The 21,578-nt window shown below is 42.7% G+C and overlaps 1 protein-coding gene across 2 annotated transcripts in view; it reads right to left on the reverse strand.

Moving 5' to 3' along the window:
• The window catches only part of LOC106586811 (FERM and PDZ domain-containing protein 4), a 76,206-nt gene that overhangs the window by 29,634 nt on the left and 24,994 nt on the right, over nucleotides 1–21,578 (reverse strand). Inside the window, exons 1-2 of one of the 2 annotated variants that reach the window (XM_045707624.2) lie at nucleotides 15,584–16,056; nucleotides 11,686–11,799 (exon numbers count right to left, since the gene is read on the reverse strand). In XM_045707624.2, coding sequence (XP_045563580.1) covers nucleotides 11,686–11,799; nucleotides 15,584–15,621 — 152 coding nt within the window. In that variant the 5' untranslated portion in view covers nucleotides 15,622–16,056. Of the gene's footprint in view, nucleotides 1–11,685; nucleotides 11,800–15,583; nucleotides 16,057–21,578 lie in introns of those variants that run through there. The other variant, XM_045707623.2, reaches the window with a different exon arrangement.

Genomic DNA, 21,578 nt, shown 5'->3' on the forward strand with positions numbered 1-21,578 from the left:
TGTTCCCCTTGCTCTGCAAGGGCCGTGGCTTTTGTGGGGCGATGGGTAACGATGCTTCGAGGGTGGCTGTTGTCGATGTGTGCAGAGGGTCCCTGGTTCGAGCCCAGGTAGGGGCGAGGAGAGGGACGGAAGCTATACTGTTACACTAACATCACTTTGTTGGGAAAAGACTCAACATCAAAACTCAAAAGAACAGACAATGACTATTCTGTTTCGCCACTCATACCACCCTGTCTGTGTCGCACCAAATGACAATTATCACAAACACTGGGAATCTTCCCCTTCAGTTGGTCAACTTTTACATTTACCACTACCGCTTTTAATCCCTTCTTTAACAAACCATCTCCCTTTTTTCTGCCATTTTTAACCGACTCAAGCTCACCTTCTTCCTCCCGCTTAGACCTTCTCTGTTTCTCTTTTCCCCCTCCATTCCTCCTCCGTATTCCAAGTATAAGTCTCCTTATGATAATTCTGCACTTCTCCTGACATACATCTTGTTCTTGCCTTCCCAAGGGACGCCATTTAACCAGCTGTCACAATCTCCGTACAATCAGCATGAACCCCTCGGGATGTAGCGCACAACAGTGCATCCCACTTATAAAGCAGCTGCTTCATCTTGATGTTCTGCTTTATCAATAACTACCGCAAAGGTTTTCTATTTCAAACAAGCGCGCTCTTCCAAGCACCATCCACCGTCTCGAGTTTCAGCATTGACATGACAACCACAACATATAGAGGGCTTGCAGTTGACGTACGACTCCTAATGGTGGCAATGTTGGAAGACCACCGCATGAATTCTTCCAACAACAACAGTCGAGTGGCTACTCCAAACTGCATGATAACAGTGCCTAAAACGAGTTGATTTATCACCACAGTCATTTTCTGTGGAGTATTTGGCTGCTCTAACAAGGCAGGAAAGACAATGGGAAAAATATGTTTACAGATTCCCCGCAATCATGAAAACACCATTGGTGATACCAATGAGATAAAACTAAAGAACTGTCAGAAAAGCAAAGAAACCTTTTTGCCCATCAACACCTGAACCTGAGCTGTCAGTACAGGGTCTCCTATGATAATTTCATCACTGGAAAGTCAAGTCTGATTGAATTTGAGTTTAGGTTAGCTGTTAAAAACTTCTTAAGGCAGTGTTCGTAAATTCGGATGACTGACGTGCCCAAAGTAAACTGCCTGTTACTCAGGCCCAGAAGCTAGGATATGCATATAATTGGTAGCATTGGATAGAAAACACTCTGAAGTTTCGAAAACTGTTAAAAATAATGTCTGTGAGTATAACAGAACTGATATGGCTGGCGAAAACCCGAGGAGAATCCATCCGGAAATTCTTTTTTTTGAGGTCACCACCCATGCAAATGCTTGTCTATGGGATATTCAAAGGAATTCCTCCCAGATTGCAGTTCCTATGGCTTCCACTAGATGTCAACAGCCTTTAGAAAGGGTTTCAGGCTTGTTTTTTGAAAAATGAGTTAGTAGTTGTAGTTTTTCAAGGTGGCTCTCATTTTAGACAGTAGTCTTGTTGTGCGCGAAGATGAGGGAGCGCACTTCGTTATTTTTGAAATCTGACAAAGCAGATTAACAAGAAGGTAAGCTTTTAAACACTGTAAGACACTTGTGTTTTCATGAATGTTTAATATTCAGATTTTTGTATTTTGAATTTTGCGCTCTGCAATTTCACCGGATGTTGTCGAGGTGGGGTGCTAGCGTCCCACCTAGCTCAAAGAGGTTTTAACAGATGGGCTGTGTACAGGTGCAATGATCGGTAAGCTGCTCTGACAGCTGATGCTTAAAGTTAGTGAGGGAGATATAAGTCTCCAGCTTCAGTGATTTTTGCAATTCGTTCCAGTCATTGGCAGCAGAGAACTGGAAGGAAAGGCAGCCAAAAGAGGAATTAGCTAGAATTTGTAGTTTTTCAAAGTGGCTCTCATTTGGAAAAGTAGTCTTGTGGCGCACGTGGATGAGGGCGCCCACTTCGTTATTTGTCTCCGGTAATGAACACACTATTCTCCGTCTTAAATTGTATCATTTATTTACATATTAGGGTACCTGAGGATTGATTAGAAACGTTGTTTGATTTGTTTGGACGAAGTTTATTAGTACGTTTTGGGATTACTTTGTATGCATGTTGAACTAGTAGAACGGGTGGATTACTGAATCAAACGCGCCAACTAAACTGACTTTTCTGGGATATAAAGAAGGACTTTATCGAACAAAATGACCATTTGATGTGTAGCTGGGACCCTTGGGTTTGCAAACAGAGGAAGATCTTCAAAGGTAAGTGATTTATTTTATCGCTATTTCTGACTTTTGTGATGCCTGTGCTGGTTTGGAAAATGTTTTTAATGCTTTTGTGTGTGGGGCGCTGTCCTCAGATAATCGCATGGTGTGCTTTCGCCATAAAGCGTTTTTGAAATCTGACAAAGCAGCTGGATTAACAAGAAGTTAAGCTTTTAAATGATGTAGGACACTTGTATGTTCATGAATGTTTAATATTACGATTTTGCAATTTGATTTTGGCGCGCTCCAGCGTCACCGGATGTTGTCGATTTTGATCCCGATAACAGTATTTGTGCGCTAAGAGGTTTTAAGCTAACCAGGTGTTAACAACATCACTGTTTACAAAATTAGCTAGCTAGATAGCTTGTGGTCTAATTATTAGCATGTATCGGGTACATTTTGGGGAAGCAATTTTTTTTCACCATAACAATGCACATTTATAACAAAGGATTGCATGCCTCTATCATCGCATTTGTAGATTAATGTAAGCCTACAATTCCTAATGTGATGAGTAGATTGGATAATGATAATTTAGGCAATTAATAAATGCATGGTGGCATAGGCTTATAGACTATATCAGAGACATTTCATTCCTTTATACTGGAAAAATGTTGCATTTGATGAACATTTCATGTAATTCTACTACACGTTATATGATATTAGCAGAATCTTTTTTAATATGATGGTAGCCTATTCTACTGACAACAGATCAATAAAAATGACCTTGTCTTGAATGCGGAAAAGGGGTCCTGGCTAAAAGGGATCCAGCTTTTGTCAAATGAAAGTCAAAAGTATTATTTTTTTTGCATTTTAACTAACCCTAACTATTTCCCTAACCTTAACCACATTTTCCTAACCTGCTGCTTAAATTCTCCTAATCTGCTACGAAATGTCAAATATTTTTTACAGTCAAAGCAAGGCCAGGTTAGAGTCAAAGCAAGGCTAGGTTAGCACCAAAGCAAGGCTAGGTTACAGTTAAAGCTAAGCTAGGATAGAGTCAAACAAGGCTTGGTTAGAGTCAAAGCAAGACTAGGTTAGAGTCAAACAAGGCTAGGTTAGAGTCAAAGCAAGGTTAGGTTAGAGTCAAAGCAAGGCTAGGTTAGAATCAAAGCAAGGCTAGGTTAGCACCAAACCAAGGCTAGGTTACAGTTAAAGCAAGGCTAGGTTAGAGCCAACGCAAGGCTAGGTTAGAGTCAAAGTAAGGCTAGGTTAGCACCACGGCAAGGCTAGGTTACAGTTAAAGCTAGGCTAGGGTAGAGTCAAACAAGGCTAGGTTAGAGTCAAACAAGGCTAGGTTAGAGTCAAAGCAAGGCTAGGTTAGAGTCAAACAAGACTAGGTTAGAGTCAAAGCAAGGTTAGGTTAGAGTCAAAGCAAAGATAGGTTAGAGTCAAAGCAAGGCCAGGTTAGAGTTAAAGCAAGGCTAGGTTAGCACCAAAGCAAGGCTAGGGTACAGTTAAAGCAAGGCTAGGTTAGAGCCAAAGCAAGGCTAGGTTAGAGTCAAAGCAAGACTAGGTTAGAGTCAAACAAGGCTAGGTTAGAGTCAAAGCAAGGCTAGGTTAGAGTCAAAGAAGGCTAGGTTAGAGTCAAAGTAGGTTAGGTTAGAGTCAAAGCAAGGTTAGGTTAGAGCCAAAGCAAGGCTAGGTTAGAGTCAATGCAAGGCTAGGTTAGAGTCAAAGCAAGGCTAGGTTACAGTTAAAGCTAGGCTAGGTTAGAGTCAAAGCAAGGCTAGGTTAGAGTCAAAGCAAGGCTAGGTTAGCACAAAAGCAAGGCTAGGTTAGAGTCAAAGCAAGGCGAGGTTAGAGTCAAACAAGGCGAGGTTAGAGTCAAACAAGGCTAGGTTAGAGTCAAAGCAAGGTTAGAGCCAAAGCAAGGCTAGGTTAGAGTCAAAGCAAGGCAAGGTTACAGTCAAAGCAAGGCTAGAGCCAAAGCAAGGCTAGGTTAGAGTCAAAGCGAGGTTAGAGCCAAAGCAAGGTTAGAGCCAAAGCAAGGCTAGGTTAGAGTCAAAGCAAGTTAGAGCCAAAACAATGCTAGGTTAGAGCCAAAGAAAGGCTAGGTTACAGTCAAAGCAAGGCTAGGTTAGAGCCAAAGCAAGGTTAGAGCCAAAGCAAGGCTAGGTTAGAGCCAAAGCAAGGCTAGGTTAGAGCCAAAGCAAGGCTAGGTTAGAGTCAAAGCAAGGCTAGGTTAGAGCCAAAGCAAGGCTAGGTTAGAGCCAAAGCAAGGCGAGGTTAGAGTCAAAGCAAGGCTAGGTTAGAGCCAAAGAAAGGCTAGGTTACAGTCAAAGCAAGGCTAGGTTAGAGCCAAAGCAAGGCTAGGTTAGAGTCAAAGCAAGGTTAGAGCCAAAACAATGCTAGGTTAGAGCCAAAGAAAGGATAGGTTAGAGTCAAAGCAAGGCTAGGTTAGAGCCAAAGCAAGGCTAGGTTAGAGCCAAAGAAAGGCTAGGTTAGAGTCAAAACAATGCTAGGTTAGAGCCAAAGAAAGGCTAGGTTACAGTCAAAGCAAGGCTAGGTTAGAGCCAAAGCAAGGCTAGGTTAGAGTCAAAGCAAGGTTAGAGCCAAAACAATGCTAGGTTAGAGCCAAAGAAAGGCTAGGTTACAGTCAAAGCAAGGCTAGGTTAGAGCCAAAGCAAGGTTAGAGTCAAATCAAGGCTAGGTTACAGTCAAAGCAAGGCTAGGTTAGAGCCAAAGCAAGGTTAGAGCCAAAGCAAGGCTAGGTTAGAGCCAAAGAAAGGCTAGGTTAGAGTCAAAGAAAGGCTAGGTTACAGTCAAAGCAAGGTTAGAGCCAAAGCAAGGCTAGGTTAGAGCCAAAGCAAGGCTAGGTTAGAGCCAAAGCAAGGCTAGGTTAGAGCCAAAGAAAGGCTAGGTTACAGTCAAAGCAAGGCTAGGTTAGAGCCAAAGAAAGGCTAGGTTAGAGTCAAAGAAAGGCTAGGTTAGAGTCAAAGCAAGGCTAGGTTAGAGCCAAAGCAAGGCTAGGTTAGAGCCAAAGCAATGCTAGGTTAGAGTCAAAGCAAGGCTAGGTTAGAGCCAAAGAAAGGCTAGGTTAGAGTCAAAACAATGCTAGGTTAGAGCCAAAGAAAGGCTAGGTTACAGTCAAAGAAAGGCTAGGTTAGAGTCAAAACAATGCTAGGTTAGAGCCAAAGCAAGGCTAGGTTAGAGCCAAAGAAAGGCTAGGTTACAGTCAAAGCAAGGCTAGGTTAGAGCCAAAGCAAGGCTAGGTTAGAGCCAAAGCAAGGCTAGGTTAGAGCCAAAGAAAGGCTAGGTTAGAGTCAAAGCAAGGTTAGAGCCAAAACAATGCTAGGTTAGAGCCAAAGAAAGGCTAGGTTACAGTCAAAGCAAGGCTAGGTTAGAGCCAAAGCAAGGTTAGAGCCAAAGCAAGGCTAGGTTAGAGTCAAAGCAAGGTTAGAGCCAAAACAATGCTAGTTTAGAGCCAAAGAAAGGATAGGTTAGAGTCAAAGCATGGCTAGGTTAGAGCCAAAGCAAGGCTAGGCTAGAGCCAAAGAAAGGCTAGGTTAGAATCAAAACAATGCTAGGTTAGAGCCAAAGAAAGGCTAGGTTACAGTCAAAGCAAGGCTAGGTTAGAGTCAAAGCGAGGTTAGAGCCAAAGCAAGGTTAGAGCCAAAGCAAGGCTAGGTTAGAGTCAAAGCAAGGCTAGGTTAGAGCCAAAGCAAGGCTAGGTTAGAGCCAAAGCAAGCCGAGGTTAGAGTCAAAGCAAGGCTAGGTTAGAGCCAAAACAATGCTAGGTTAGAGCCAAAGAAAGGCTAGGTTACAGTCAAAGCAAGGCTAGGTTAGAGTCAAAGCAAGGCTAGGTTAGAGCCAAAACAATGCTAGGTTAGAGCCAAAGCAAGGCTAGGTTAGAGTCAAAGCAAGGTTAGAGCCAAAACAATGCTAGGTTAGAGCCAAAGAAAGGCTAGGTTACAGTCAAAGCAAGGCTAGGTTAGAGCCAAAGCAAGGCTAGGTTAGAGTCAAAGCAAGGTTAGAGCCAAAACAATGCTAGGTTAGAGCCAAAACAATGCTAGGTTAGAGCCAAAGCAAGGCTAGGTTAGAGCCAAAGCAAGGCTAGGTTAGAGCCAAAGAAAGGCTAGGTTACAGTCAAAGCAAGGCTAGGTTAGAGCCAAAGAAAGGCTAGGTTACAGTCAAAGCAATGCTAGGTTAGAGCCAAAGCAAGGCTAGGTTAGAGCCAAAGCAAGGCTAGGTTAGAGCCAAAGCAAGGCTAGGTTACAGTCAAAGCAAGGTTAGAGCCAAAACAATGCTAGGTTAGAGCCAAAGAAAGGCTAGGTTACAGTCAAAGCAAGGCTAGGTTAGAGCCAAAGAAAGGCTAGGTTACAGTCAAAGCAAGGCTAGGTTAGAGTCAAAGCAAGGCTAGGTTAGAGCCAAAGCAAGGCTAGGTTAGAGCCAAAGCAAGGCTAGGTTAGAGCCAAAGCAAGGCTAGGTTAGAGCCAAAGAAAGGCTAGGTTACAGTCAAAGCAAGGCTAGGTTAGAGCCAAAGAAAGGCTAGGTTACAGTCAAAGCAAGGCTAGGTTAGAGCCAAAGCAAGGCTAGGTTAGAGTCAAAGCAAGGTTAGAGCCAAAGCAAGGTTAGAGCCAAAGTAAGGCTAGGTTAGCACCACGGCAAGGCTAGGTTACAGTTAAAGCTAGGCTAGGGTAGAGTCAAACAAGGCTAGGTTAGAGTCAAACAAGGCTTGGTTAGAGTCAAAGCAAGGCTAGGTTAGAGTCAAACAAGGCTAGGTTAGAGTCAAAGCAAGGTTAGGTTAGAGTCAAAGCAAAGATAGGTTAGAGTCAAAGCAAGGCCAGGTTAGAGTTAAAGCAAGGCTAGGTTAGCACCAAAGCAAGGCTAGGTTAGCACCAAAGCAAGGCTAGGTTAGAGTCAAAGCAAGACTAGGTTAGAGTCAAACAAGGCTAGGTTAGAGTCAAAGCAAGGCTAGGTTAGAGCCAAAGCAAGGCTAGGTTAGAGCCAAAGAAAGGATAGGTTAGAGTCAAAGCAAGGCTAGGTTAGAGCCAAAGCAAGGCGAGGTTAGAGTCAAAGCAAGGCTAGGTTACAGTCAAAGCAAGGCTAGAGCCAAAGCAAGGCTAGGTTAGAGCCAAAGCAAGGCTAGGTTAGAGCCAAAGCAAGGTTAGAGTCAAATCAAGGCTAGGTTAGAGCCAAAGCAAGGCTAGGTTAGAGTCAAAGCGAGGTTAGAGCCAAAGCAAGGTTAGAGCCAAAGCAAGGCTAGGTTAGAGCCAAAGCAAGGCTAGGTTAGAGCCAAAGCAAGGCTAGGTTAGAGTCAAAGCAAGGCTAGGTTAGAGCCAAAGCAAGGCTAGGTTAGAGCCAAAGAAAGGCTAGGTTACAGTCAAAGCAAGGCTAGGTTAGAGCCAAAGAAAGGCTAGGTTAGAGTCAAAGCAAGGTTAGAGCCAAAACAATGCTAGGTTAGAGCCAAAGCAAGGCTAGGTTAGAGCCAAAGCAAGGCTAGGTTAGAGCCAAAGCAAGGTTAGAGTCAAATCAAGGCTAGGTTAGAGCCAAAGCAAGGCTAGGTTAGAGCCAAAGCAAGGCTAGGTTAGAGCCAAAGCAAGGCTAGGTTACAGTCAAAGCAAGGCTAGGTTAGAGCCAAAGAAAGGCTAGGTTACAGTCAAAGCAAGGCTAGGTTAGAGCCAAAGCAAGGCTAGGTTAGAGCCAAAGCAAGGCTAGGTTAGAGCCAAAGCAAGGCTAGGTTAGAGCCAAAGAAAGGCTAGGTTACAGTCAAAGCAAGGCTAGGTTAGAGCCAAAGAAAGGCTAGGTTAGAGTCAAAGCAAGACTAGGTTAGAGCCAAAACAAGGCTAGGTTACAGTCAAAGCAAGGCTAGGTTAGAGCCAAAGCAAGGCTAGGTTAGAGCCAAAGCAAGACTACAGTAGGTTAGAGCCAAACGAGCCTCAGTGATGTGCCTCGTACAGACAGACTCTCTGCATCCAATACGCTCTGTCCTCCTCTGGAGCACTGCTGTTATGTAACCTCTCTGCCGTCACGCCGTTCAAGCTCTAGCCCATGTGTCAATAGTTCCCCAGACTATTTCCTACTGTGCCTATCTCAATGCAAAGCATCATAATTATAACATATTTCCCTTATATGGCAGCAACATGTATTCACGAGGGAAATGATGTGTACACCTTTTCTACTGTATTACAGCAGGGTTATATATATATATATATATATATATATATATATATATATATATATATATATATATATATATATATATATACACTGTAGTGTAGTGTAGTGTACTGTAGTGTAGTGTTATGTACTGTACTGTAGTGTACTGTAGTGTAGTGTTATGTACTGTAGTGTACTGTACTGTACTGTAGTGTAGTGTACTGTTCTTTACCATAGTGTACTGTAGTGTACTTTAGTGTAATACACTATATATATATATTCTATGAGTACATACTGGATCTAAATTAGAATGCAGCATGTTATGAAGAGATAGGGAAGTAAGAATGCCAGGGTGGGTCTGGGAATCTTGTCGATGCAGGCTGTCATATTTATACTGCTTGAACATCACTGCTGGGAGAGGAGAGCAGAAGAAAATACATCCTCCTACAGAAACAGCATAAGAGATGAAGAAGCAGCCCTCACTTATTACGCTGTGCTTTGTAGTCCCAACACAGTACACTTCACTACATTACACAACAGTACACTACATTACACTACAGTACACTACATTACAGTACAATACACTACATTACAGTACAGTACACTACATTACACTAAAGTACAGTACAGTACACTACATTACAATACACTACAGTACACTATGGTAAAGAACAGTACACTACACTACAGTACATAACACTACACTACAGTACACTATAGTACAGTGCAGTACAGTACATAACACTACACTACACTACATAACACTACACTACACTACAGTACAGTACACTACACTACACTACGCTACAGTACAGTACACTACACTACATAACACTACACTACACTACGCTACAGTACACTACAGTACATAACACTAAACTACAGTACACTACAGTATAGTACAGTACACCACAGTACACTACACTACAGTACACTACAGTACATACCACTACACTACACTACACTACAGTACATAACACTACACTACAGTACACTACAGTATAGTACAGTTCACTACAGTACACTACAGTACAGAACAGTACACTACAGTACACTACAGTACAGCACTCTACAGTACATTACACTACACTACAATACATAACACTACACTACAGTACACTAAAGTACAGAACAGTACACTACATTACACTACAGTACAGCACTCTACAGTACATTACACTACAGCGACACCACAGTCAAAGAGATTTTACCTGTAGTCCTCCTCAGAAATCCTGAACTGGCAAAAGATTGATGATGCTGATAACACTGTTCCATGGCATCTCCACAGCTACGTCACCCTGGCATCTCCACATCTACGTTACCCTGGCATCTCCACAGCTACGTCACCCTGGCATCTCCACAGCTACTACACCCTGGCATCTCCACAGCTACATCACCCTGGCATCTCCACAGCTACATCACCCTGGCATCTCCACAGCTACATCACCCTGGCATCTCCACAGCTACGTCACCCTGGCATCTCCACAGCTACTACACCCTGGCATCTCCACAGCTACATCACCCTGGCATCTCCACAGCTACGTCACCCTGGCATCTCCACAGCTACGTTACCCTGGCATCTCCACAGCTACATCACCCTGGCATCTCCACAGCTACATCACCCTGGCATCTCCACAGCTACATCACCCTGGCATCTCCACAGCTACGTTACCCTGGCATCTCCACAGCTACGTCACCCTGGCATCTCCACAGCGACTCCACCCTGGCATCTCCACAGCTACGTCACTCTGGCATCTCCACAGCTACATCACCCTGGCATCTCCACAGCTACATCACCCTGGCATCTCCACAGCTACATCACCCTGGCATCTCCACAGCTACGTCACCCTGGCATCTCCACAGCTACTACACTCTGGCATCTCCACAGCTACATCACGCTGGCATCTCCACAGCTACATCACCCTGGCATCTCCACAGCTACATCACCCTGGCATCTCCACAGCTATGTCACCCTGGCATCTCCACAGCTACATCACCCTGGCATCTCCACAGCTACATCACCCTGGCATCTCCACAGCTACGTCACTCTGGCATCTCCACAGCTACGTCACCCTGGCATCTCCACAGCTACGTCACCCTGGCATCTCCACAGCTACTACACCCTGGCATTTCCACAGCTACATCACCCTGGCATCTCCACAGCTACTACACTCTGGCATCTCCACAGCTACATCACCCTGGCATCTCCACAGCTACATCACCCTGGCATCTCCACAGCTACGTCACCCTGGCATTTCCACACCTACATCACCCTGGCATCTCCACAGCTACGTCACCCTGGCATCTCCACAGCTACATCACCCTGGCATCTCCACAGCTACGTCACCCTGGCATCTCCACAGCTACGTTACCCTGGCATCTCCACAGCTACGTTACCCTGGCATCTCCACAGCTACGTTACCCTGGCATCTCCACAGCTACGTCACCCTGGCATCTCCACAGCTACCTGCAGTCTCATAGAGATTTAAGTAAGTCCCTTTGCGGGTGAATTTTTCAGGAGCCGGAAAACAATTAGGCTTTACTTCTCTGCTCCGAAAGCAAGCTACAGTAAGGAGGCTGGAGCGTGTCTGTGAGTGTGTGTTTGTCTGTGAGTGTGTGTGTGTGTGAGAGAGCGAGTGTGTGCGGGCAAGGCAAGTGTCTGTGTGTGTATGTGTGCGTGTGTGTGAGAGAGAGAGTGTGTGCGACATGGCATGTGTCTGTGTGAGAGAGAGAGAGTGTGTGCGGGCAGGGCATGTGTCTGTGTGTGTGGGTGTGTGTGTGCGTGTGTGAGAGAGTGTGTCTGTGTGTGAGAGAGAGAGTGTGTGCGGGAAGGGCAGGGCATGTGTCTGTGCGCAGAAATAGAAGGAAATGGAGAATCAGTATTCTGAAGGATGGAGGGAGAGAGAGAGAGAGAGAGAGAGAGAGAGTGGAGGCACTAGCAATGACGTGGCTAGAATAATCACAGGTTACCAAAGCCTCCAAAACATCTGGGACTGAGAGAGAGCCTCTCTCCTTTTTCCCTCTCCTATTCTCTCCTCTTTTCCTCTCCTATTCTCTCCTCCTCTCCTCTCCTCTTTTCCTCTCCTCTTTTCCTCTCCTCTCCTCTTTTTCTCTCCTCTTTTCCTCTCCTTTCCTCTTTTCATCTCCTCTCCTCCTCTCCACTTTTCCTTTTCCCTTTTCCTCTCCTCTTTTCCTCTCCTCTGCTATTTTCCTCTCCTCTCCTCTCCCTTTTCCACTCCACTCATCTCCTCTCGTCTCCTCTCGTCTCCTCCCCTCCCCTCTCAGCTCACTTACTTGATGTAGAAGTCTCGCCCATCTCTATTGGTGGCCATGTCCCATCCATTGGGGGGTCCATGTGCACTGCTGCAGGTGCCAGGTGGCAGCCAGCCTGATGACTTGGTCCTATGGCTGTAGAGGAAGAGGAGGTCAGCCATATCATACTTACAGTAATGTCATCGCCTTGCCCCTCCCAAATTTTGTAGCTCTGCTTTGACATGATTGGTTGACTGTAGGTAGGTGTGGGAGTTCATGTATAAAACACAAACTCACTTCCTTGACAACAGCTCTGCTCTGTTCCGCGAAGCGCAAGTATGAAAGCCTTGACTTCTGTGGAGGCCGCATCGCAGTAAATGCTGTACGGCCACTGCAGATGTCGGATTGACCATGCAGAGCCTTTTAGAGTGATGACAAATTCCTGTACGGCGAGTCAATATTCACGTAATAATAAAGAATTCCCCTCAACTACGCCCACAAATTGGGAAAAAATTATTTCCAATTGACCCCGTTATGGTCGGTAGCTAGCTAGCACTCACATGGCTGCAAGCAGTCATGAAGAAGGGCGTGAGGGAAGCCCTACATTACGTTTTTCTTACGTTACGTTTACGTTACTCTTTAGACATGTTGTACTTTTCTTAAATGTAGTTTTATAATTGCAGTCAACAAGAAAATTGCGTTTGAAAAGGGTGATGTTTTTTTGCTGTGAGCCAATGGAGTAACAACAGGTTGCTTTCCCACAGGCGGGCTGAGCCTCGACGTTCTTTCTAATACCGACTGGGAGTGTAGGCTTGCATCTTAAATGGTACCCTATTCCCCCATACTCTCTTAGAAAAAAAGGGTTCCAAAAAGGGTTATTCGGCTGGCCCCATAGGGCATAGGTAGAACCCTTCCTGGTTTCATGTACAACCCTCTGTTGAAAGGGTTCCACACTTGAACCAAAGTGGGTAGTTCCCTTCTAGATTCTAGAGAGCACCTTTTTTTCCCAATAGTGTATAGTGTACAAATTGACAGAAAATTCAAATTTGTGCAGATAGATAAACTGCATTAGAATAGCACATAGTAGGTCTATTCTTCATATATACTGAACAAAAATATAAACGCAACATGCAACAATTTTTAAAAGATTTTACTGAGTTACATATAAGGAAATCAGTGGGTGGGCATAGGCCCACCCACTAGGGAACCAGGCCCAGCAAATCAGAATGAGTTTTTCTACACAAAATGGTTTTATTACAGACAGAAATACTCCTCAGTTTCATCAGCTGTTCAGGTGGCTGGTCTCAGACGATCCCACAGGTGAAGAAGCCGGATGTGGAGGTCCTGGGCTGGTGTGGTTACACTTGGTGTGGGGTTGTAAGGCTGGGTGGACGTACTGCCAAATTCTCTAAAACAATGTTGGAGGTGGCTTATAGTAGAGAAAATAATATAAAATTATCTGGCAACAGCTCTGGTGGACATTACTGCAGTCAGAATACCAATTGCAAGCTCCTTCAAAACTTGAAACATTTGTGGAATTGTGCTGTGACAAAACTGCACATTTTAGAGTGGTCTTTTTATTGTCTCCAGCACAAGGTGCACCTGTGTAATAATCATGCTGTTTAATCAGTTTCTTGATATGCCACACCTGACAGGTGGATAGATTATTTTGGCAAAGGAGAAATGCTCACTAAAAGGGATGTAAACAAGTTTGTGCACAAAATTTGAGAGAAATAAGCTTTTTGTGCATACGGAACATTTCTGGGATCTTTTATTTCAGCTCATGAAACATGGGACCAACACTTTATATGTTGGGTTTATATTTTTGTTCAGTATACAATCCTAGCAGTCTGTCAAATTAAATCTTATCACATCTAACTCCATTTTACATGGCATGAGTCATCACGGCATAGTCTGAGGCAGTCCATCTCGAGTGACTACATGTCCCAGTAGGGCTGGCATATGGCCAAAATCTCATATCACGATATAGGTCATTTCATATCCCAGTAACGATACATATCACGATATAGCACATTTTCTGTAAATTCAATTGATAAATAGTTTATATAAAATGACCACATGTAAAGACCTATTTGTTATTACATTTTGAATTATACTCAACAAATAAAAAAGGTACTTACTCATATTTCATTATTTATTTTACTTAGAACCTGTGCAAATTTTCAATTAAGCATGTAACAAAATATAAAATATGAATGTGTAAAATCTAAAAAGGTAAATAGAAAACACTTAAACTATAGTTGCAAAAAAATATATATATATATATATACTGCTCAAAAAAATAAAGGGAACACTAAAATTACACATCCTAGATCTGAATGAATGAAATAATCTTATTAAATACTTTTTTCTTTACATAGTTGAATGTGCTGACAACAAAATCACACAAAAATAATCAATGGAAATCCAATTTATCAACCCATGGAGGTCTGGATTTGGAGTCACACTCAAAATTAAAGTGGAAAACCACACTACAGGCTGATCCAACTTTGATGTAATGTCCTTAAAACAAGTCAAAATTAGGCTCAGTAGTGTGTGTGGACTCCACGTGCCTGTATGATATCCCTACAACGCCTGGGCATGCTCCTGACGAGGTGGCGGATGGTCTCCTGAGGGATCTCCTCCCAGACCTGGACTAAAGCATCCGCCAACTCCTGGACAGTCTGTGGTGCAACGTGGCGTTGGTGGATGGAGCGAGACATGATGTCCCAGATGTGCTCAATTGGATTCAGGTCTGGGGAACGGGCGGGCCAGTCCATAGCATCAATGCCTTCCTCTTGCAGGAACTGCTGACACACTCCAGCCACATGAGGTCTAGCATTGTCTTGCATTAGGAGGAACCCAGGGCCAACCGCACCAGCATATGGTCTCACAAGGGGTCTGAGGATCTCATCTCGGTACCTATTGGCAGTCAGGCTACCTCTGGCGAGCACATGGAGGGCTGTGCGGCCCCCAAAGAAATGCCACCCCACACCATGACTGATCCACCGCCAAACCGGTCATGCTGGAGGATGTTGCAGGCAGCAGAACGTTCTCCACGGCGTCTCCAGACTCTGTCACGTCTGTCACGCGCTCAGTGTGAACCTGCTTTCATCTGTGAAGAGCACAGGGCGCCAGTGGCGAATTTGCCAATCTTGGTGTTCTCTGGCAAATGCCAAACGTCCTGCACGGTGTTGGGCTGTAAACGCAACCCCCACCTGTGGACGTCGGGCCCTCATACCACCCTCATGGAGTCTGTTTCTGACCATTTGAGCAGACACATACACATTTGTGGCCTGCTGGAGGTCATTTTGCAGGGCTCTGGCAGTGCTTCTCCTGCTCCTCCTTACACAAAGGTGGAGGTAGCGGTCCTGCTGCTGGGTTGTTGGCCTCCTCCACGTCTCCTGATGTACTGGCCTGTCTCCTGGTAGCGCCTCCATGCTCTGGACACTACGCTGACAGACACAGCAAACCTTCTTGCCACAGCTCGCATTGATGTGCCATCCTGGATGAGCTGCACTACCTGAGCCACTTGTGTGGGTTGTAGACTCCATCTCATGCTACCACTAGAGTGAAAGCACCGCCAGCATTCAAAAGTGACCAAAACATCAGCCAAGAAGCATAGGAACTGAGAAGTGGTCTTTGGTCACGACCTGCAGAACCACTCCTTTATTGGGGGTGTCTTGCTAATTGCCTATAATTTCAACCTGTTGTCTATACCATTTGCACAACAGAAGGTGAAATCTATTGTCAATCAGTGTTGCTTCCTAAGTGGACAGTTTGATTTCACAGAAGTGTGATTGACTTGGAGTTACATTGTGTTGTTTAAGTGTTCCCTTTATTTTTTTGAGCAGTATATATATATATTATTTTGGGGGGCTTGCCTATTTTGCATGTTATTTTGGCATTAATACGTGTCACATCATTTTGCATTTGGTACCTTGGGTCGAGTGTTAGCACCAACTCACGAAACCCCATTTCTCGACCGTGTAAAACGGGGCCATGTCTTTACAGATGTAAGTTGTAATGGCAGCTGTTATCTCCTTCAATCGTTGTCATTCTTTGCCATATGGTGTGTCGTGGGCAAAAGCCTCTTGCAATGTCTGAGTCGGGGGTTGTTTTGAGCACTCGACTACTTTTTGGGGTCTCATCCGTAGACTCTGCGTATTGTTCCACATGATTCTTGCGTAGGTGGTAAAAGAGGTTAGTGATGTTTGAGCCTGTTGTCGGGACCGGCCTGCGGCATATTTTGCAATGGACGGTTTTCTGGTCCGTGTCAGACTTTTCATACCCAAACCACGTCCATGCGACCGAAGTAGCTTCTCTTTTAGGTACGGTCTCCGTGCTCTGTGTCACGTCCACTCCCTTCCATGTTCGTTAGTGTTGCTAATTTCCTTCCACACGTGAACGCAAAGCGTCATCCAATTGACGAAAAACATTGCCGTAAAGAGTGTGATTTGCGATACAACGAAATAAACGGTAGAGCACGACATGAAACAGTCCCCTCATTTTGTCCCGCAACCAAACAACGATGTCCTGCATTCTAGCAACAATTTAAAACACCACTAATTTACAAAAAAAGGTTGATTTGTCAAATTTTTCAGTCAGACATTCCCACCTGTCTCTTTTGCAGTCACGTTGTGCTTATGACAACATTTATATCATAAACATCTCCAATGGTTGTTGAGATCTGATATTCTGCGCAGCACAAGACGAGACATAGGCCAATGTCACAACTTGTGAGGTTCTCCATGCTCATTAGTTACTCATTAAAAACATGTCTGCTACTTCTCTCAATCCCAAATTAGGCAAAATAGTAGGTTAGGTGCGCTTCAATTAGCTGTGCAGCGGAAGGGGGAGGGGGATGTTGCAGCAGGTGCTACAATGTCCCACAAAATCATCCCGTGGTCCCGAATTTGGGTAGTTTAAATGAGGCCATCCTAGATCCATCCCAGCTATGGTTGCAAGGCTACCGGTAATTTAGAAAGTTACCGCAATTTATCATAACTTTGGCAATTTATACACTCTTAGAACAAAAGGTTCCAAAAGGGGTTTTCAGCTGTCCCCATAGGAGAACCCTTTTTGATTCTAGGTACAACCATTTTTAGTTCTAGGTAGAACCATTTTGGGTTCCATGTTGAGCCCCCTGTGGAAAGGATTCTACATGGAACCCAAAAGGGTTCTACTTGAAAAAAAAAGGGATCTAGATAGAATATTTTTTCTAAAAGTTTACTTGAATAACGTTTTTAAAAAATGTATTCATATACGGTATAGTATTCATTGTTTATAACTGGGTCCGTATTGTCCATTAGGTTCTAGTAGATAGACCATATGGTTCAAGAGAAAATAGCTTAATTAATGAAAAAAACATCTAATCAACAATTGTATTATTTTCTATTTACTCTGCAACTTTTTTCACACCTGCCATCAGCTTGATGGCAAAACATTTACTACAAATAAATAGACATAGTAAAATGCATCTAAGAGTGTATATATATATTTTAATGATATTTAATGCTGAAACCCTCATATTAAACACCAATAGTATTCACTAAGTTGATGGTATATATTTAGTAGAATATTTAACAGATTTGTTATTCTATTTTAAAACCATCTTAAATTATTTCATGTATTTTACATGTTAAAAGGCCACACAGAAGGCCAGAGATAATTAGACACCTGTGATAATCTGAAGAACCCAAAAGGACCACTATATATCTTGTGATAGATTACATAAATGATCAAATCCTTGAAATATAAACAATTCTGGTAGTTTACCGGTAAACTTAGAATGTTTCCTGTAAAATACCCTCAGTTTGCAACCCTAATCCCAACTCATAACAAGTGGATGTCTAGTTTGAATGTCACGGACAATGTTCCTTAACCAGCGTTCAGTCACTGAATGTGAATCACATTAATAATGTAATCGAGACACATAAAAAACATCTCACTCTTGTGCTGTCAGAGGCATGAAATTGGTTTTATTTTGAGATTTCAGGAGATTTATTAGAAAACAGGGAGCCCTAGGGAATTATGTGATAAGGGCAATGGCAGGAATAGTTTATCAGGGAGCAAACAGAAACCCATGTCTTAATTGCCACTTTTTTGGAAATAATGAATAGAAGTACTGAATGAGCCAAGAAGAAACTGTCTTTCCTTTAGAATCTGTCCTGTATTTTGTCTACCAACTGAAGATTATGAAAACCCAACAGTCCAAATCTAAATAGCAAAGTCACCAAAGACTCTAATCCTCACCTTGCCACAACACTTAAATCAAGTCATTAAACAAAACACTTTCTGTGTCTTAATTGTTCAAGTAAAACTATCTCCTCTTGTGTCACATCTAACAGGGTGATGGGAACTCAGAATAGTCCCAGTCGGTATTCACGTAATAATAAGGAATATATTCGCTCTCTCTCTCTCTCTCTCTCTCGCTCTCTCTTTTTCTCTCTCTGTGTGGATCTGTGTAATCTGAGGGAAATATGTCTCTCTAATATGTTCATACATTTGTCAGGAGGTTAGGAAGTGCACCTCATTTTGTGGGCAGTGTGCACATAGCCTGTCTTCTCTTGAGAGCCAGGTCTGCCTATGGCAGCCTTTCTCAATACCAACGCTTTCCTTAAATTTGGATCAGTCACTGCCACTGTGTACTCTCTGTTTAGGGCCAAATAGCATTCTAGTTTTCTCTGTTTTTTTGTGAATTCTTTCCAATGTGTCAAGTAATTATCTTTTTGTTTTCTCATGATTTGGTGGGGGCTAATTGTTTTGCTGTCCTGGGGCTCTGTGGGATCTGTTTGTGTTTGTGAACAGAGCCCCAAGACCAGCTTGCTTAGGGGGCTCTTCTCCAGGTTCATCTCTCTGTAGGTGATGGCTTTGTTAAGGAAGGTTTGGGAATCACTTCCTTTTAAGTGGTTGTAGAATTTAGCGGCTCTTTTCTGGATTTTGATAATTAGCGGGTATCGGCCTAATTCTGCTCTGCATGCATTGTTTGGTGTTTTACGTTGTACACAGAAGATATTTGTTTCAGAATTCTGCATGCAGATTCTCAATTTGGTGTTTGTCCCATTTTGTGAATTCTTGGTTGGTGAGCGGACCCTAGACATCACTCTTTCTATCTTTTGGTCTCTCTCTCTGTCTCCCTCCCTCCCTTTCTTTCTGTTTGTCTCTCCATATTTGAACAATGATGGGTGATGATATGAACACTGTGGCAGTAAGTTATGTCACTTCAAAGGCTTCTTTGCCGTTTAACAGGCCTCTCTTCACATTCATTATTCAAAGCCTTTCTTTCTTTCACTCTTTATTTCTCCCCAGTTACCAACCCGGCTTAATGTCTGTATGTTTTGTGTATTAAATTATAGGGGTGTCTGTTGGAAATAACATCTGTAGCCTACTCTGTAACCTATAGAACAGCATAGCAGTAGGATAGGCTGGGCTCCAAACAGGGCCATGCAATCTGATTTCCTCCAATAAAATGGTTTGTTTGAGAGGTATTAGCGTTTCCACATGCTATGGATTTATTGGAGCCACAGTGCATTAACAGAACACAGCAGGTTCCCCTGGCTGTGTATTCAGGCCATACTTTCTACACAGCTGAGTTAATATGTATGGGACTGCATCCGACCAGAGGTCAAATCAAATCAGTATCAAATCAAACAAGTGAAATGCTTACTTACAAGCCCTTAACCAACAGTGCAGTTCAAGAAGAGTTAAGAAAATATTGACCAAATAAACTAAAGTAAAAAATTATAAAAGTAACACAATAACATAACAATAATGAGATTATATACAGGGGGTACCGGTACCAAGTCAGTGTGCAGGGGTACAGGTTAGAGGTAAGTTGTACATGTAATTGCATTATCTTTTTCGACATTTGTTGTTCGTTAGAATTGTACCGCATACCGTATTATGGTATTTGGTTTATTTAGTAAATACTGTACATTCTTCCTCAGCATTGAGGATTTTGTGGTGTGCCTATCCTACAAAAAAACATGTTTTTTTACATTACAACATGAATTGAGGGTATTTAGAGTACTATATACAGTAGGTAGAGAACATTGAACAAGACTATGTCAAAAACCTATTTCTGACAAAAATGCAGATAGAGGCTCTCCAATGGCAGCAATGGCAATCCTCCGGGAGCCTTTGTTATTTATAAATGGAGCGTGATTCTACTCACAGATTCAAAAGATGTGCCTTCAAAATACCATTCTGAATGGACGGAAAGCTGTATAAAATCCATCCTCGATCTTTCTCTCCCGTAATGTCACAGTCATTGATATTTTGATCTTTGATTTCTTTTGTCTTTAGTCCCGGGCTACATGATAACATTGAGCCTGTGTGTTATAGCCAGCAGAGGTGGTGAGGAAGTTCGCTCCAGTGGTTGGACAGTGAAAATGAGCCTAGGTAAACTTGAATAAATGATGACGGTTCTATCCGGGCCCAGGCCGAGCTGATCAGTTCATGACCAGGTTAGCAAAGGAGTCAGAAGAAGTACGTTTCTGGACGTTAGGTTTGTTTCTGATGCTCAACAATGGCGGTGGTTATACATGGACGGGGATCCCTCATCTAATGATATTTCTCTGAGAAACAGAAAGTGGATATACAGTAAGAGGATACTGTATGTATTTTGTTAGTATGGTACTGAACATGTTTCATAATCAACGAATCAGTTATAATACATTATCAATATTTTATAAATACCAACATTACCTTCAATGTTGTAGATTACAACAACAAAAAAACAGAAAGTCCTTAACCCCTCCAAAATAATAAGATCAAGAATTGTAAACCCTCCTCCTCAAGAGTAGCAATTTTCCACCAGCAGTCAGCCTTCAGGAAACATAACAGTTGTTGAGTAATAACCAATAAAACTCCTGGGAGTTGCCATGGCAATGAAGGTCTGTGGACTTCAGGCTCCACATTATAATCCAAGTTGAAACACAAAGATCACGACCTCGCCTACTTTATTAAAGGGATTTAATTTCACATCTGCTACATGTCTATATCTATGTGTGGGAGAGGAGCAGGAAGCAGCATCTTTACCTCTAAAGGTGTCTGATTTCTGTGCATAGCTTATTTTCCAAGTTCAAACCCACATCAGACCCACATCAAAACAACAATCGACGCTAAGGATCCAATGGTCTCTAGACTGTATGCAGTCAGAGGCGCTATCACTTTTCGCTCTTTTCAGCGCATGTGACAAATAATGTTTGATTTGATTACCGGTAGTGCATACAAGGGGCACTATTTCTTTCCAAACTATAATAAATAAATAAATAAATAAATATTTATATATATATATATATATATTACACACATACATGCATATACACACATATATATATATATATATACACACACACATTATATATATATATATATATGATTTTTTTTAAATGTATTATATATATATATATATATATATATATATATGCACTACCGGTAATCAAATCAAACATTGTATGTATGTATGTATGTATGTATGTATGTATGTATGTATGTATGTATGTATGTATGTATGTACGTACTGTATGCTAACAAAATACTAGTGAGATCTCATAGCGGACGCTGGCTAAATGCTAAGAAGTGCAAACAAACATAAACTAAATGCAAGGACTGACAACCCAGCTCATAAAGTTATACAACCATATCAAAAGGCACACTGTATCCAGAAGGGGATTGATTGTCTCTGCTGTCCCGGGGAACAGTGGGTTAACTGCCTTGCTCAGGGGTAGAACGACAGATTTTTACCTTCTCATCTCAGAGATTCAATCCAGCAACCTGGCCCAATGCTCTAACCATTAGGCTACCTCCCAACCCTTAATTGCACTAGTAAATAACCTCTGTTGTCATTGAGTTTGAAACCTTAATTTTGATCTTGCAAGCTAGCCACCAATTATTTTAAATATTTGTTTGTATTCAGGGGAAACACATTG

Source organism: Salmo salar, chromosome 25 (genome assembly GCF_965601325.2).
Source record: "Salmo salar chromosome 25, fSalSal1, whole genome shotgun sequence".
In the NCBI taxonomy this organism is placed as follows: domain Eukaryota; kingdom Metazoa; phylum Chordata; class Actinopteri; order Salmoniformes; family Salmonidae; genus Salmo; species Salmo salar.